Source organism: Meriones unguiculatus, chromosome 20, assembly GCF_030254825.1.
Source record: "Meriones unguiculatus strain TT.TT164.6M chromosome 20, Bangor_MerUng_6.1, whole genome shotgun sequence".
Lineage (NCBI taxonomy): Eukaryota > Metazoa > Chordata > Mammalia > Rodentia > Muridae > Meriones > Meriones unguiculatus.
Window position 1 is genome coordinate 70,437,795 of NC_083367.1, and position 16,761 is coordinate 70,454,555.

The 16,761-nt window shown below is 43.4% G+C and overlaps 1 protein-coding gene across 5 annotated transcripts in view; it reads right to left on the reverse strand.

Moving 5' to 3' along the window:
* Nucleotides 1–4,709: 4,709 nt before the first annotated feature.
* Pcmt1 (protein-L-isoaspartate (D-aspartate) O-methyltransferase) overlaps nucleotides 4,710–16,761 on the reverse strand; it is a 34,652-nt gene continuing 22,600 nt past the window's right edge. For 2 of the 5 annotated variants that reach the window (XR_009588070.1, XR_009588071.1), the window contains 6 exons: nucleotides 16,374–16,478; nucleotides 12,485–12,605; nucleotides 11,774–11,859; nucleotides 10,080–10,249; nucleotides 5,966–6,045; nucleotides 4,710–5,481 (listed from right to left, as the gene is read on the reverse strand). Coding sequence is in view for 3 of the 5 variants with exons in the window: in XM_021663690.2 (XP_021519365.1) it covers nucleotides 5,469–5,481; nucleotides 10,080–10,249; nucleotides 11,774–11,859; nucleotides 12,485–12,605; nucleotides 16,374–16,478 (495 nt within the window). In the remaining 2 variants the exon portion in view is untranslated. Of the gene's footprint in view, nucleotides 5,482–5,965; nucleotides 6,046–10,027; nucleotides 10,250–11,773; nucleotides 11,860–12,484; nucleotides 12,606–16,373; nucleotides 16,479–16,761 lie in introns of all 5 variants that reach the window. The other 3 variants (XM_021663690.2, XM_021663692.2, XM_021663691.2) reach the window with 3 other exon arrangements.

Sequence of the window (16,761 nt, forward strand, 5' to 3'; positions counted from 1 at the left end):
TGCCTTTAAAAAGTCATTTCTTATAAATTATAGGTTACTAAATTGGCCCAAACTGTTACTACAGTGTTTGGATTTAATCACACCAACTCTTGTTTTTCACAAAGAGGGAAACCGAGGCTTGTAGAAGTCACCCCAAGCCATGTGAAGTCTGCTGGAGATCAGGCCCTACAGCGTTCTGGATCTAGAGCCTGGGTGAGACCTCTGCAAGTTGTCTCCTCGGTGACTGACGTAAGCTCTCCCTCGGTTCAGAAACAGAAGGGCACAGTCCCGGCAGTTTGCCTCTCAAACCTGCGGTGTCACGCCTTTGCCCAGGGCCCACCCAGAAGATCAAAACTAACTTGTCAGCTGCGCGGGGGTGGTAGCGGCGGCGGCGGAGGCACGCGCGCCTTCAATCTCTGCACTTGAGAGTGGAGCTCTGAGTTGGAGGCCAGCCTGGTCTATGGAGTGAGTTCCAGGACAGCCAAAGCTACACAGTGAAACCCTGTCTCAAACAACTCCCCGCAAAAAAAAATAAAAAGAAAAAACTGACTTGTCAACCTGGTTGTCAGGACAAGTTAAAGCAGGTTCTTCCTACCCTCCATTCGCAATCTCAAGATCTGACGTCATTTGTGTCCCAGATGTGATCTCTCCAGTAGCTTTCTCCACCTCTTCCTTGTAATGACGGGGAGCTTGCTTGGCCTGTTACTCTCGTCACACCAACACCTTTTAGTTGTCGATTTGGCTCTTTCCTACGTTTCCCTCTATCCAAACATAGAGGTCCGTAACTCTGCCTTTCAGGTTGGCTATCCAAGGCAGACCTTGCTGGTGGCTTTGACTGAGCTCTCACGTAAGCACAGACTGAGCCCTTCACGAACCCTTCAGACCTGCCCCAGGGACACTCTTAACAAAGCACTGACCCCAAGCGCCTGTGATTTGGGGTGGCTGTAACTTAACTGCCCCTGAACGCTAATGTCTAGGTTTCATTTCCATTTACGTCATTATCACTTCCTAGCACAACTCCTGTAATGCTTTTAGACCCCAAGTTAAGTTTTTTGTTTCTGTTTCAAACCTCAAGGAGAAGGTCTAACAAAGCACTGCACTAGCTCTCCAGCCAGGGGACTTCAGGGCTTTGTTCACAAATGGCCTCCTGGGGCTGGGGCACGCGGGCGCCTCCACCTTCTGGCCTCATGGCTTTACTCTCCTCTTAGCCTATTTGAGTCCAGTGCTGTGCAGATAAAGGATTCAGTTACAGTGACTTCAGTGGCTAAGTTTGGCTAAGGAAACCACTGATGCCAGAAAGAAAGTTAGATCCAAAGCTGTTGTCTAAGAAATGGACTCAAGTCAGAATAAGCCTCTTGGACATCTAGGTCCAAGCATGGCTGCAGCCCTGTTCAAATTTCAAATGTTATACAACTCAGCTTAAAGATATTTTTACGTAAGTTATTTCTAAGTTTCGGAAATTTATCAACAAACTGTAAGCAAGTGGTGCTCTGTACACCCTTCCTCCCAGCACCTGAGAGGCAGATCCCGGCCAGCCAGGGCTACACAGGGAGACCCTCTGTATGAACAAACAAAACAAAATGTGAGTCAAATTTTAATATAAAGACAAATTAACAAAACAGTTCAGGAAAAGCCGTTGGGTATAAAATCTGCTTAAAGTCATCAGTTTGTGTGACTAAGAAAGCTCAAACTCTAAACACAGGACGGTGTTCTTAGACGGTTCTCCTGGCAAAAGCAGGCTGCCGGCTCTAGATGTCCTGTCACACAGGCCTGTGCAGAGAATAAACCAGAACCACGACCCAGTCTGAGGCCACGGAATCACCAGCTTTTATTCTGTCAGGTCACACGGTGCGAATAGAGGCAGACATGCAGTAAACCCACCTACAATGTTCTGGCCACTTTCCTCAACTCTACTGACCTCTTCCTAACCGGTCACTGGAGCCAAGACCACAATGCAGTGTGCTGTGGTCAAAGCTGTGGGCTCATGCTGCACTTACCAACTGAGCTCTCTCAGTCCCTACATAGTTTCCAGTAGAAATTTCTCATTATTGTAAAATAATGAGAAATGCTTAAATCAACAGTGACAGGGAAATAGAAAAATGAAAAAAAAAAAAAAGCCAATCAATCAATATATTTTGGAAGACAAAGCCAAATGTGAGGGGTGCCTCAGGCCTGCTCACAATTAAGATGTCCTTCACACTGCCATCACTGACCTGACAACTTTCATGTGTGCCATGCTCATCCTGTTGGTACTGTCTGAATGAAGGGCCTGGAATGTTGAATGACAGAAAGAAAAGAGCGGAGAGCCGAGGTGGAGAACAGAGGCTCCCGGCATCCAGCACCCCCATGAGCACTCACAGTAATATCAGCCAGCCTGTGTTCTTCCCCACAAGCAAAACAGCAGGATATGCAGTTAAGATGAAACTCCAGGGGCTGCTGGGAGGGTGGCTACCGACCGTCTAACAGCGAGAGTAAAGAATTCCAGATGAACAGATCATTAGACTTCCTTTCCACTTTATTATGACAATGCACAGTCACAAGCGTCCCGTGGGCCAGTTCACTCTCAAGTAGAAGCTTTTATTGACAGCCTTTAAGTAAACTAAGGACAAAGTACTGCCAATCTTTCTGAAAAGTGGCAGGGGAAATCCAGAGATGCAACCAAAATGTAGTCAAGAGTCTGTTTTCATCACAGGGCACACTAAGCTACCAGGTGATTAGGAACACAGTAAGCAATAAGAAATGATTTCTACGCTGCAAGAATTTTAGTGCTTACCTAATCTAAGTTATCAGCCTGTTGAACTGTAGAACAATTTATAAGACCTATGCTATTTGTTTAGGGCTAGGTGACCATGCTGGCATGAGTTCCTTTAGTGCCACACGAAACTACTGGAAACTAGAAAAACCTACCTCTGAGAGAGAGAGAGAGAGAGAGAGAGAAGGAGGAGGAGGAGGAGGAGGTGGTGGAGGAGGAGAAGGAGGAGGAGAAATGACCTCCTGGGTGGTAATCACAACAAGAACAGCTTGAGGAGTTCACGAAGTTATTACTAAAAGATTACTCTAGAGTCCACTGTAATCTTTAAGATGTTTTAGTAAAGAGATGCACTTTCTTTTGAAGGCAGGATCTCATCGCGTCCAGGCCGGCCTCACACTTCTGACCCTTCGCCCTCCACCTCCCAAGCGCTGGGTTTCAGTCATGAGCCCCCCCTGCCACATGGGTGTGTGATGGTCTGAGAAGAACCTGCAGGAGTCACTTCTACTCTGGGTCTCGGGGTTGAAACTCGGGTCTTTAGGCCTAGCAGCAAGCCCCTCTACCCACTGCGCCATCCTGCTGTTCCCCGTACGGCAGCTTCTAGGGGAGTGGAGCTTCATGTTGACAGTGGTTGTAGGTTACTTCCTCAAGTGCTGTTCTGTGCTGTCCCTGGATGGAAGAACAGCAACCCTTAACCAACTGAATCCTGACATAAGCTTATTGCCACCCAATAACTTATTCACAAGATCACACTACCTAGAACCTTTCCAAGGATCTTCATTGCCCTTTATGTTATGTACATTCAGGCAAACTATTAAGGAAAACACAATGCTTTAGAAATTATGTACACTAAACGTGAGACATTTCTTACCTCTTCCATACACAGACATGAATTCGACTCTTTTAAAGGGCTCAGACCCCACTGTGTCTATCTCTACCCGCTTAGTGATGCTGTTAAAATTGGCTGTTTATTCAACATTCTAGTTTCACCTCCTAAAACTGTAAAGTCCAAGAACACAATTGGGCACAGTGTTCCCTGTACAAACTGGGTGACAGTTTATGGTGCCTATTTATAAACTGTCTCCTCAACTAGGCTACAAACTCCTGGAGTGGATTCCAAAACCTAGCAGAGATCTGCATATGGAGATGTGTGATGACTACCAAGGATCCGGGCTGGTGGCTAAGTTTAGAATTCACTTGCTTTAAAGCCTGAACTAACTGTTGACTTTCACATACTTCAAATGACCTACATCCTGGACACCAGTGTCACTGACAGGCTTCCAAAACAAGCGGCAGCAAACCGAAGCTGGGGCAGATTTTCAAGTCTGCAGGCCAACAGCATGCTTGTTTCCAGGGCCTGAGACTTCGGCCAAGAAGAGACACTTGTGAGATGTTTGTGGGACTTTTTAAAGTAGTGATCTGAAACTCGAAAAGTGGGGGTTTCTCACACAGTCAGAATCTTGCTGCAGGAACCATGTGCCCTTCCACATAGAGGGAAGGCTTCGTGGGAGTGCTTGCCCCACCTACTGGGTGCTTGTAATCTGCCCAAGTTCCAGAATCTTCACAAAAATGAAAGTCTTCTTAGAAAACATAAAACCGTATTTAAGTAAGATCCTCAAAGTGCTATTTCCTTCACAGACACATTTCAGTTATTAAATTATCAGATCTATTTATAAATGAGACATGGACTTCAGTATGTTTATTTCTCAACCACATTCTTCCCCACACTAAATTCTCCCACTCACTCACTGGGCACTTCCTAGAGAACAGCAAGCCCCGGGCTAGCAGGGCGGATAGAAACAATGAACGCCCAGCCTCTGTCCTGAAGAACTGCAGCCACAGACTGTGGATGGGTGCTGTGCATGCTCACCTCCTAGAGTTTCTAAGACACAGCGGTGGAAGAGTAAGTTTCCCCCAGGACTGTGGGCAGCATCTGGACCTAGTCGACCTGTGCTCTTGTAGATTCAAAGGCCACCAATGCTTCTTTTGCTTTTAATTTTATTTGGCAAAGCAGCACTGCATAAACTGCAGGGACGCAGCAGCTTACAGTGTTAGATGCAGATACATTATCAGCAGCAAACTAGAAACAAAAAAACGATGGGTGAGCTACAAGCCTCCTATCATCTTCAGAGAGGACAGTTCACCAGAGATGTCCAACCTGAACGGCCGCACTGGGGGCCACCTGCCATCGTCTTAAGTTTCAGTATTTACAAACACCTGGTTTTAGGGTAACAGCAGCTGACTGTATCTACAACATGCGATCCTATGACGCCACAACAAAAGCTTTAAGAAGAAAGCTCATCTCTATTGTCTTAGTAGCAGCTAACAAATATTAGCTACCAAGAAACCTAACTTATGAACGTGGTGTTATCTGATGCACAAAAGAAATCTGATAAATAATATTGGAACTGAATTAAGTGTCCAAGAAAAGCAAAGCCACTCTTCAAAACTAAATCACAAATGAAGCTTTCCAGTTGGAGAACCCTTTCTTTTAATATTTTTAAAGTAAGATGTGGGCGTGTTAAAACCACACACAAAGTTATGCTTTGCAGCCAGCCTCTACCAGTTTGGCTCTGCACCTCTTTGAATTAGGAAACCCTACAAAACCACACATTTTCATGCTGAAAATAAGAGTGTAACGAAGTCCAAAACAAGCTGATGCTGTTGGTTTTCAAATGCTTTAAGGACCGAGATGAGCAATCCACTGCAATGTTATAGACTGGTCAAGCTCATGTTGCCTTTACAGTTCATACCTGGGAGAAAAGAGAAAAATCTAATTAGGAGTTACATGCTGTGAACTGGCGCTGAACAATTTAGACAAAACATTCAAGTCAGCAAAATGTGAAGATTCCAAGCAATTCAGTAAGAGAAATGAAAGCACATACAGCCCCAAGCCAAGGCAAACTGGACACCAGTCACTGCAAGCATCTTCCATGCTACTCCACACACAGTCGGAAACCACACGCCCACCCACGCTGTTTTGTAATTCTAAAAGTAAAACCTCTTTCTTTGAGGCAAAGAAAAACTCAGAGAATTTATGACTTCTGTCTAGGATCATCTTGCTAATGTTAATTATAAGATGATAATTTAAACATTTAGAGTTCACATTTATTTTTTAATACTTATATTCACAACTCTGGGTAAAGTAGTCTTTTGCTTAGAGTCTGTTAGCACTTGCAGAATGGGCCAACCGCAACCCAAACTGGAGAGAAGGGATCATCTGTAGGCATGGTATACCTGTCGGCTGATTTCCTAAGGCAGCTCTACCAGCTCCAAAGAAACCACTCACTCAGCCACGTGCAGCACTGGACCAGCAACTGCCAGTGAGAGGAAGGAAGGAATAAAAACGAGTCTAAGGTAAACTGTGGCATATAAACTCTACCTCAATGAAGCTGTTACACATGGAAAATGAACAAAACCATAGCCTCTTCTGAAGAGAACTGAGGTGGCAAAACCATCACTAAACACTCACTACTGTAGGGACAAAGTAGTATGATTTTGCAGTTAAATCTCAAATGACTTGGGAAAATATGACATACTTGTGTGCAGAGAAAGTGTGAGGAGCACACAGAGAGACGGGAGCTGGCCTCGGGCAGGAGCTCAGGAGCGCTGTACTCCTCTACTAACCTGTCTCAGCAAAACCTAAGATGAATGCTTTGTGAAAACTATGGATGTGGAAGAGACATGAGGTGAGGGCTTTCATGTCCCAAGGAGGTCCTGGGTTCAAGACTTAGCAAATAATGTGCCTTTTAAGTTGCGTTACAAACATTATCAAGAAAACCATTTTCTCATGTTACATACTGGTGTGTGTGTCTATGCGCACATGTCCGTGAGTGTGTACGTCAGTGCTGTGTGAGAGAGTGTGTTGTGTACATAGCGGCCACAGAGTAGTGTCTGGTGAATTCCTCAGTTACTCTCCACTTTATTTTTTTGATATGGGCTCTCTTTCTGAATCTAGAGAGCTGCAAGGCTGCCTGGCTAGTAAACCCACAGAATACACCTGTCTCCCCCTTCCCCACTCCCTTCATGCTGGGGTTAGACACACCACCACAGCCAGCTTTTACGTGGTGCCCAGGATCTAAACTCGGGCCCTTTTTCTAGCACAGCAAGCACTTTATAAGCCAGACCACCTCTCCAGACCCTGGATTATCTTTTAATCATCAGCTCTATTCCCTCCTGATATAGTCTTCTAACGACAGTACTGTAATTAGCACAGAACAGTGTTTACCGTGGTTCATGAAGATGTTAGAATGTCAGCTACAGAGGAGTCCCTTGCTCTATTCACACGGTTCGCCTGGACCTTTTAAAGCAGGAATTAGGATACTAAACCATAAAATTTGTATTTCTTTCTTTCAAGACACTAAATACTTAATAAATAAATCCTAATGCCCATCAACAACATAACCCATTTCCAAACATCCTTCTCTATTCCATTTTCTCTTTAGGGGGGTACTGGGGATCAATCTCAAGGCCTGTGCATACTAAGCAAGTAATCTACTAATAATCTCCAGATGGGACACGTGGAGTTTGTTCATATTTTCCCAACAACAAAAACAAAAAAAAAAATCAATATATAAATTAGGCTCCTAAATTGGAATTTTAAACTTTAGGGTACAAAGAAAAGCTGACATTTCCTGTGTACACATAGGAAACTTCACATATTCTAATTCTCTCAGATCACCTTCAACTTCTTTTTTTGTTTGTTTGTTTGCTTTGGCAGGATTTCTCTGTATAGTTTTGGCTGTCCTGGACAGCCTTGAACTCACAGAGATCCATCTACCTCTGTCTCCCAGAGTGCTGGGATTACAGGTGTGTGCCACCGTGCCTGGCTTCAACTTTCTAGTTACAAATTTTCCCCAATGTTCAACATTCTATTTATCTGATGTATACACACAAATCATTTACAATAAAAAGTGGCATGCCCAAAACTTAGAAAGGCCGTTTAAAATGGCTGTATATGTTCAATATAGTCAGTTATACAACCCTGTAAGTTTGCTGTATTAAGTTTTAATAGCTCTATGTTAGTAATACCGAATAATACATACTATCATTTAAGAACAAAATGAAAAGGTGTACTACGAGGAAATAACATCTCAAATCCACAAATGTTTCCTAACAGTTTAATAAACTTTCTAAGGCTTATTTACATTATTTGAATCAGAAAGATGCAGGCTTTTTTTTTTTGGCCGGGGGGGGGGGGGTGTCCAAAACATTTATAACGGGAAGAAGGGAATCTTCTTATGAAGCAGGGGGCTTACTTGCTAGGGGCTATCATTGCTCTTGGTAACTTTACAGAAACTGTCTGCAGGACCCTATTGCTGAAGCAACACATACTTGATCCATGGGGAACTCAAGCTGGTATTCAAGGAGAACATCTTCCCTACTGGCTTTTCTAGCACTGGAAAATGCTAAGCTGGAAGGAGAAATCAGTTATCTTTATTTAGCTGTGCTCTGAGAACTACAGTAACGGCTGATTAATGTACTCTCTGGTGCAGTGGTGACACGAGTGTCAAGGGAGTGGCAAGCGCTGTCTGACTGAACGTAAGGGCTGCTCCACACGGTGCAGTCCATACCTGGTACCTTTATCAGACAGAAGCCTCTGGTTAGACAGGTCATAGGCCCTAGGGGAGAATCTACTATTATTCTGCTAATATAACATAGTATTAAATAGCTGCCTAATGACTTCTCATTATACCCATAGACTAATGCATCTTTCAAACCTCCTCAAAAAAGTTCCTTTTTGCAGTAGATGGCAACGAACAGAGGCCCACAACTAATCAACATGCAGAGAATGAGTGGCCGTGGGGTGAGAACTCAGCCTAAACAGGAGATCCCAACCTGCCCCAAGGCTTGGGTACTGCTGCAGAAATGGTTTGGAAAGACTGTAAGAGTCAGAGGCAGTGGATGACTATAAGGAAACTTTTCCAGATACAACAGGGCAGCCTTGGCTGAACTCTCAGAGACCATGACAGCATGCACAAAGCAAGGAACACCTCAAACTAGACAAAGTCCCAGCATGCACAAGGAAAGCAGGCCATTGTTAAGCAGCTGTAGGGGGGTGGAGAGTTGGTTTCTGTTTGTTAAAGGTGTGCTTCCTAGATGGTCTAACACATTCATGGATGGCCATAAACCCAAGAGTGAAATACCACTTTAAGCAAATTAGATTATTACTTTTGCAACTAAATATTCAAGAGCCAGCAAGATAGCTCAGTGGGTAAAAGCACTTTCTGTCTACACTAAGAATCTGAGCTCAACCCTACACCCACCCCCCCGCCCCATGTTTCACACAGTGGGAGAGAACTGACTTCTCTAAGTTGTTTTCTGAGCTCCACACTCATGCTGTGGCAGACACATGCACACATGCACACGCAAAGAAGTTTTAAAGTCATTCAAAGGTGCCTGTTCTCTTTACAGAACGTAAAATTAAGAGTTCTGTTGTACTTAAAATTGCCAATTATTAAAAAGAACAAAACAGAGCAAAAGTCTCTTCAAATGAGAATCCTAGCAACTAGGAAAGCCTCTAAGGCAAAGCTGCGGTCAGGCCATCCTTATTTGGGCACCTCTTCAAGCACCTGGCCACAGTGCTCCAATATGCCGTCCTCCCTCCTCCCCGTCAGGGCAGAGAGGGAAGGACAGGGAAAAAGAAGAAATGTCAGAGGACATAGTCAGCCGACACAGTGGCAGTGAGCACTCGACAGGGCTGTGAGGACAGCGCTGTGCTGCACACCTTCCAGGCAAGCTCTGAGACCTGGTGCACCTCACTGGGCGGCTCCTGGAATCCCTCCTCTCCCCAGACTTAACCACAAGAGCTCAAAATTGGCTGGCCTATCTACGGCATGCCGACATATTTACTTCTTACAATGGCTCTGAAACTGTATCACCCATGCACACTTGGGAACTAACCCAAAGAATCCACTCAAAAGGAAGACTGTCCTCTTTGGGATTCTGATATCTGTTAAAAACTGGGACAAATATCTTTCCCTTTTCCAAATATGTTTTTTCTCCTTTTCACAGTGATATCAGAGGGAGTGAACAAGGTAAGAAACTATGGTCTGTTTTCCAGATCAAAGTATTTATTTCCATACCTACATAGCAGCTATAAACATGACTTATAAATATGCAGGGAAATAGTGTCTGATAAAGAAACCCTCTTAAATCAGATCAGCTGTGCCAACCAGATCTCAGACCATGCAACACTTGTCACACGTTTAATGTGATGAGTTTCTGATGCTTTAATGGAGTAGCATGAAGGAAGCCACCAAAAACAGTTCTTGTAGGCTAATGTCTTAAAGTGCACACCCTTTCACCTTGAATGTGTGGAAGAAAGAGCAGAAGAGAAAGTCACTTCCACCTGGACCACTGCTTCTCTTTGTCTGTTAAAGGCACGTATATCACCCCCATGAGAGGCTTCATCTTGACACTGCCATCTTGTAGCTTGTCATACTGCTCCAGCATTTGGTTTCCACCTGCTGGACCGACTGGCAATATCAATCTTCCACCAGGCTTCAGCTGGTCTATTAGCTAGGAGAAAAAAGAAAACACCATATACGCACCAAGTCACAGATGTGAACAGCCAGAGCCATCTCACAGTGCTGTTGAGGGATGTTCACATCCTTCACTTAGTCCTTCTTAGTGTCCTGGGGGTTGACTCCAGGACCTCCGTGAGCACAGCGCAACCCATGGTGGCTGGGTCTTTCACAAGTGGCACAGCACTCATATGTAACCCACTGCACCCCTACCCACACTCTAGGTTACTGGGTTTCCTAACAGAGGGCCCGGACGTCCCTCCACTCTATGGACTCACTGTAGTGCGCAGTGACTTAAACGCTGCTCCTTCACTTTCTGGGCCTCCTCCCCTCCAAAACATTTCCCCTTCCCTGCTGGTTGAACAAACAGTACAATTCTAGTAACCAACTCCCTACCTAACCATTTATCTCTCAGCCTCCCCCTCTAAGCCACAAGTTATTTGATGATAGGAACTACGTTACATTCATCCCCGTCTGTACAGCGCCTGACAAGAGTGCCTGGTACAACTAAAGAGCTCAGCAAGTTTGAGAGCCCACTGTAAGAGAGGACTCTAGTGCTGGGATAGCATGTTCCCGATCTTTTCAGAAGGGGAGATGAAGAATGGAAAAGTACGGAAAACGAACAAGTTACTGCTATCCTATTACCGTGCAATATGGAGCATCTCTCAGACAACGGTATGGGAATCCTAATGACATGACTGCATTTAGGACTCCTTTAGTGTGATGATGAAGACAACCCTATGAAGGCAGAACCAGACTACCCTTCTGATCTGAACATGGTTAAATCATATGCTATCGTTTGTTATTCAAAACCAGCAGGAAAGAAATCTGACTTTGGATCGTCTTTCCCCTGAGAAGGTTGCTTTCAGTTAAAATTTGATCATCAAATTATATTTCTTCCATTTAATTTTTGTTTTGTTTTTTGAGATAGGGTTACACAAAGACAGGTTTCTCTGGATCTTGCTCTGTAGGCCAGAGATCTGCCTGCCTCTGCCTCCTAAGTACTGGAATTAAAGGCATGCACCACCACTGACCCATGTTTTAGAATTTCTTTAAGTAATTTTGAATATTGAGTTGCCCTTGAACTTTCCCAAGTTCTAACAGTCACAATGAAAACTACGACATTTCTCCCTTCACCCCCAGTCTTGCTCCCAAGGCCAGTCCTTTCGTCTCTATCTTCTCAACGCCTCATTTATGCTTCAGATCTGCATAGGACTGAGCTTTCTCAGGCATAATTCCTATTAACCCACACTGAGCTAAGACTTTGTAGAAACAGCCTGAGTGCCGAGCTAGAGGCTTCAAGGACTCCTAGACCCATTCAAGTTCCACCAACATACCCTGCCTACTCTGCCAAATCCTCCCCACGCTTCCCTTCCCATCCGCTACCACCAGCACTGAGCGTCAACTAGAAAGCATGAGTCTACAGGTATTCCCAGCTCACGGCCACACTGCTACATAAAAACATTTAAGTTTTAGTGGAGTAAAACACACACATAAAACCAACAAAAACTCAACTCACTGCCTGGGGCACAACTGGTGCTGCAGCTCCTACGTGAATAGCATCATAAGGGGCTTCTTCAGGGTATCCCATTCTTCCATCACCCACTGAAAAAGAAGTTACACCTTGAAAATCTGTGCAAGTCAAACTGTGAAGAATTATAACACAGGAGGTTAAAAATGGAGTGAGGGGAAAGACTTTGCTGACGTCATAGATCCTCAGACATAGAGAGGAAGAATGTTCTGAACTACGTTACAGCTAAGAGTTTCTGTTCAGCACAAGGACTGGGGTGCAGCTCAGTGGTCCTGCACCTACGCAGGCAGCAAGTGGAAGGCCATAGGTTCGATCAACAGCAGTGCAAAATAAAAAAACAGAGAAGGTGGCAACAAAATAAAAATGCACACCACCAAGGGGTGAAGAAATTTATGTAAAGCAGCAAAGACTAATCACTACAATACCTGTGTCAGAGACAAACACAAGCAACTGGAATGGCCAAACAGGCACTTGACAAAAAGGAAATCCAAATGGGCAAAATGAAAACAAATTCAGCCCCGATGACAAGGAGGAAAACAACAAGCTGAGATCATAAGCAAGGCAATGCTACGTGCCCATTAAAATGGACACAAATAAGCTGCTTTTTCTACTCAGTATCTCAGTGAAGGTGGAGGATGCAATTCTTAGCTCTAAGCATTGCTCTTCTACAAATGAAAGCATAAGTTTCCTGCTACTCACCAACCAGCCGCACTCGCCCCGAGGACAGAAGCATCGGGTCATCTTTTTTGACATTGTTTATTGAGTCATCTACTAGTTCTTTAATGTGATCAATTCCAATAACTTTTCCGCTATGTCCAACCTGGAAAGCAAAGAATAATTCAGAAGTCTACAGGGCTAAATTTGCTTTCCTGAAGCAAATATGATTTTAAAATCATATTCTGCAATGAAAAATAAAGTTTCAGTCTTTCATCTGTTAAACTCAGTTTATCATAATTACCATATACAACATTTTTCAAATTCTTGAGTAATTTTATTTAAGCAATTATAAAGTTAAAATAAATTACAAAAACTTATAAGGCTAAGAAAATCGCATCTTTCTTAGATTTCAAATTTTTAAATCCAGAGCTTAGTCAGGTACGGTGGGTGGCACAGGCCTCTCTCTAGTCCTTGCACTTAGGAGGCAGAGGCGGGTGCCTAGGCTATACACGAGTTCCAACCATAGCCCTATGGTGAGACCCTGTCTCAAAAAAACTAAAGAGGGGCTGGAGACATCTCTCAGCAGTGAAGGGCACTGACTGTTCTTCCAAAGGACCTGGGTTCAGTTCCCAGATGTGGGTTCAACAACCACATGGCAGCTTATAACTGTCTGTAACTCCAAGATCTGACACCCTCACACTGACATACATGTAGGTAAAATACCAGTGCACATAAAATAAAAATAAATTATCAGCCGGGTGCAGTGGTGCACGCCTGTAATCCCCATACTCAGAGAGGCAGAGGCGGATCTCTGTGAGTTCAAGAGCCTGGTCTACAAAGCACGTCCAGGACAGCCAAGGCTACACAGAGAAATCCTATCTCCAAAAACCAAAATAATAATAATAACTGTTTAAATCCTGAACTTTGAGGGGAGATGTAACTACCAATATTTAGTTTGTATGAACTCTAGCTAAAAGAGTAATTTAAAAACTATTGAGCTGTTTAGCCAGGCATATGGGGGTACATAATTAATTCTATCAGCAGGCAGATCTGTATGAGTTTGAAGCCAGCTTAGTCTACATTAACAAGTTTCAGGCCAGCCATGGCTACATAGCTAGGCCCTGTCTCCAAATAAATAAAGTAAAAAGATCAAATATTACATAAAAGAATTTAAAAAGCTAGACACTATGGCAACTCGCCTATCTTCCCATAATTTGGGAGGCTGAGGCAGGAGACTCGCCAGTCTGACTACAGAATGAATTTGATGCGAGCCTGGGTTTTATTTGCGATCTTGTTTCAGAAACAAAAACAAAAACAAAAAAATGGTGAGGTGGGATTTCTACATTTCTAAGACCATGAGGCAAACTGTGAGGTGCCACGAACTTCCTTTTAAGGCTTTTTCCCTGTGTTTCTATACCCAGCTCTACTGGTACCAATGAAAAATATGAAAATACGTAATACAGAAGGCAGGCATGGCAGTACACGCCTTTAACCTCAGTTCTCAGGAGGCAGAGCCAGGGAATCTCTAAAGTAGAAACCAGCCTGGTCTACAGAGCAAGTTTCAGAGCAGCCAGGGCACATAGTGAGACCCTGTCTCAAAAAAGAAAGACATAAACACATAAAAAGGACGTAAATGTCAACACTAATCACAAATGTTCATAGAATAAAGGATCTCAACAAACTTCTGGACATTATCTGAATTTCATCACTCATCACAGTTGCCTGACGCTAGACACATAAACCAGCATTCTCTAAGTCATGCTCCTCAACTACAAAACAGGGTCTACAGCACCCAGAGGATACGAGAAACAGAAGAACACACAATAAGCACTTGGAATACTGACAAGTACTAGTAAATGCTTGGCAAACAGTATCATTCTTAAAATATAACTCTGAGACTTTTTGGAAAAAAAATTTAAAAAATTTATATTTATTTTATTATATATACATATATTTCATTCATTTATTCATTCATTCGTTTGTTCATTGGTTTTTCAAGACAAAGTTTCTCCATATAGCCCTGGCTGTCCTGGAACTCACTCTGTAGACCAGGCTGGCCTTGATCTCAGAGATCCACCTGCTTCTGAGTGCTGGGATTAAAGGAGTCACCTCCACTGCCCAGCTACAACTACATTTATTTACTTATTTTTTGTGTAGGGGGCGTGTGCCATGGCACACGCAGAGAGGTCAGAGGTCTGAGAACTCAGGTTGCAAAGATTGGGAACAAGGGCCTTCACCTGCTGAGCATCATGTCACCGCCCCCTCAAAGAAAAAACTTCAAAAATAAATATTCCTTTGAAATCAGTAACATCTCAACACTAGAGCACTACTCATGACTTAAATGCTATTTCCAGCTTTTAATAAAAGAATTCCTGACACCCAGTTCTGAGGACTTAAAACTCTGTAAAACATATAAAACACCTTAAAATGAAGTCAGTGACACCTCACAGTACACCTCACAGCCTGAGATATTTAGCTAACTGCAAAAAAAAAAAAAAAAAACTTAGACAAGACTCATCTCTAGAGAGATAATGCAGGAGCCACTGCACATCTACACACATTCTAATCTGGACAGATGCACACATCTCAGCCTAAGTAGGCCAGGACTCGAGTGTGGCCAATGGACACAGCATTTCTCAAAATCAACCTGATGGACTCTCTGAGCACAGGGGAACCTTCACCCCATGTGTGTTAGTGGATCCCAGCTTACACTCTGGGCAGCTTCACCAAATAAGCCTCGGTGCTAGCTCTGGAGCACAGTGAACACAGCATTTGCCAGCTCCTCTAAGGGAAAGGCTCTACCTGTACTCTTGAGAAACAGGTAACCTGATACCTGATACATAATACCTAAACCAGATACCTGAAAACCAGGCCCGTTCAATTCTTTTCTGTCAGATGAGAACTTAGCAGAATGTAGTTTGAATCACTGAGCTGCCATATTGGAATCACAGGGTAAAGGCTATCTAATCATGATGCTGACATGTGCCCCGTCCCATGGGGCTTCAACGGGGTTCCTAAGGGAGGAGAGTGGAAGGAATGGGAGGGTAGGGACAAGAGACCCAGGAATGAAAGCCAAGTCTGTTTGTCTGATCAAGGCTTCCGTTTATTAGAAATTTTTACCCAACTTATATAGGGAGAAGGCAGAAAAAGGGGGAAGGTAATTAACTGCTGCAGGAGACAGGAAGAATGCTTTCATGGGTTAAATATTGTACCTGCAAGATACCATAAGGATGTTCTCTTAAGATATCTTACGGATGCTCTAACAAAGGATGTCCTCACAATCCATCACCCATGATTTAGGGTCTTGATAACTCTTTCACTACATAGCTTTAGGTCTCCACTAAATAACCTTTGCTCTCTACTTGGCTTTGGCTTCAGTAACTACCTTTGTCTCCACTAGATAGCTTTGGCTTCTGTAGACAGCTTTGGCTCCCGGCAGATATGCAGAAAGATACAAGAACAAATCCACACCCAGAGAGAAACCAATCCGTAATAATGCCTAGACTAGCCAGGCATGGTGGCACATGCCTTGAATCCCAGCACTCAGGCGACAGAGAAAGGTGGACCTCTGTGAATTCAAGGCCAGCCTCGTCTATTTACTGAGTTCCAGGATAGTCAGAACTATAGAGAGAGACCCTATTTCAAAAAAACAAAATAAATAAAATAGAATGAAATACAGCCTGGTCATCTAAATCCAGCCTGGGAGGTCCTAGGCTTTTCCATCATATAAGCTAAATAAATTCTTATTGAGTACTACAATTTGGGTTGTCTCTTGCAACAATAATCTAAAATGATAAATATTAAAATTACCATCTTAATAGAACATAAGCAAACAAACAAAAAAAAAAAATCCAAACCACTATAGAAAGCACCCATAGCTACATCACATAATACATCTCTATTAGGATCACAGGTAGAATGAAGTTCTTACCATCCGGGCAAAGCACGAGGTAAGGATTCCACTTCCAGACCCTACATCAAGGGCTTTAGCACCTTCATGCAACTGGTCAAACAGGAGTTCTAGTGCGTATGCATGCTGCGGAAGAAAATTAAGCAAACGTTCATTTTTTTCTTGAGGTCCACACACACCTGGTATAAGTATAGCTGACAACTTTCTACCAAAGTCTCTCCTGTTACCATCTCTGAAGACAACGGAACCATACTGACGCCCCAGTAATTACAAAAGACAGTTTTGCTGAATTAACCTCCTACATTTAAAGTGTTCTTGTAATTTTAAGTAACTATTATATAAATTAAATTCAAAGAAAAAAAAATTCAAAAGGGATTTTCAGTGAAAAGCCTTCAACCTCTTCCCACTG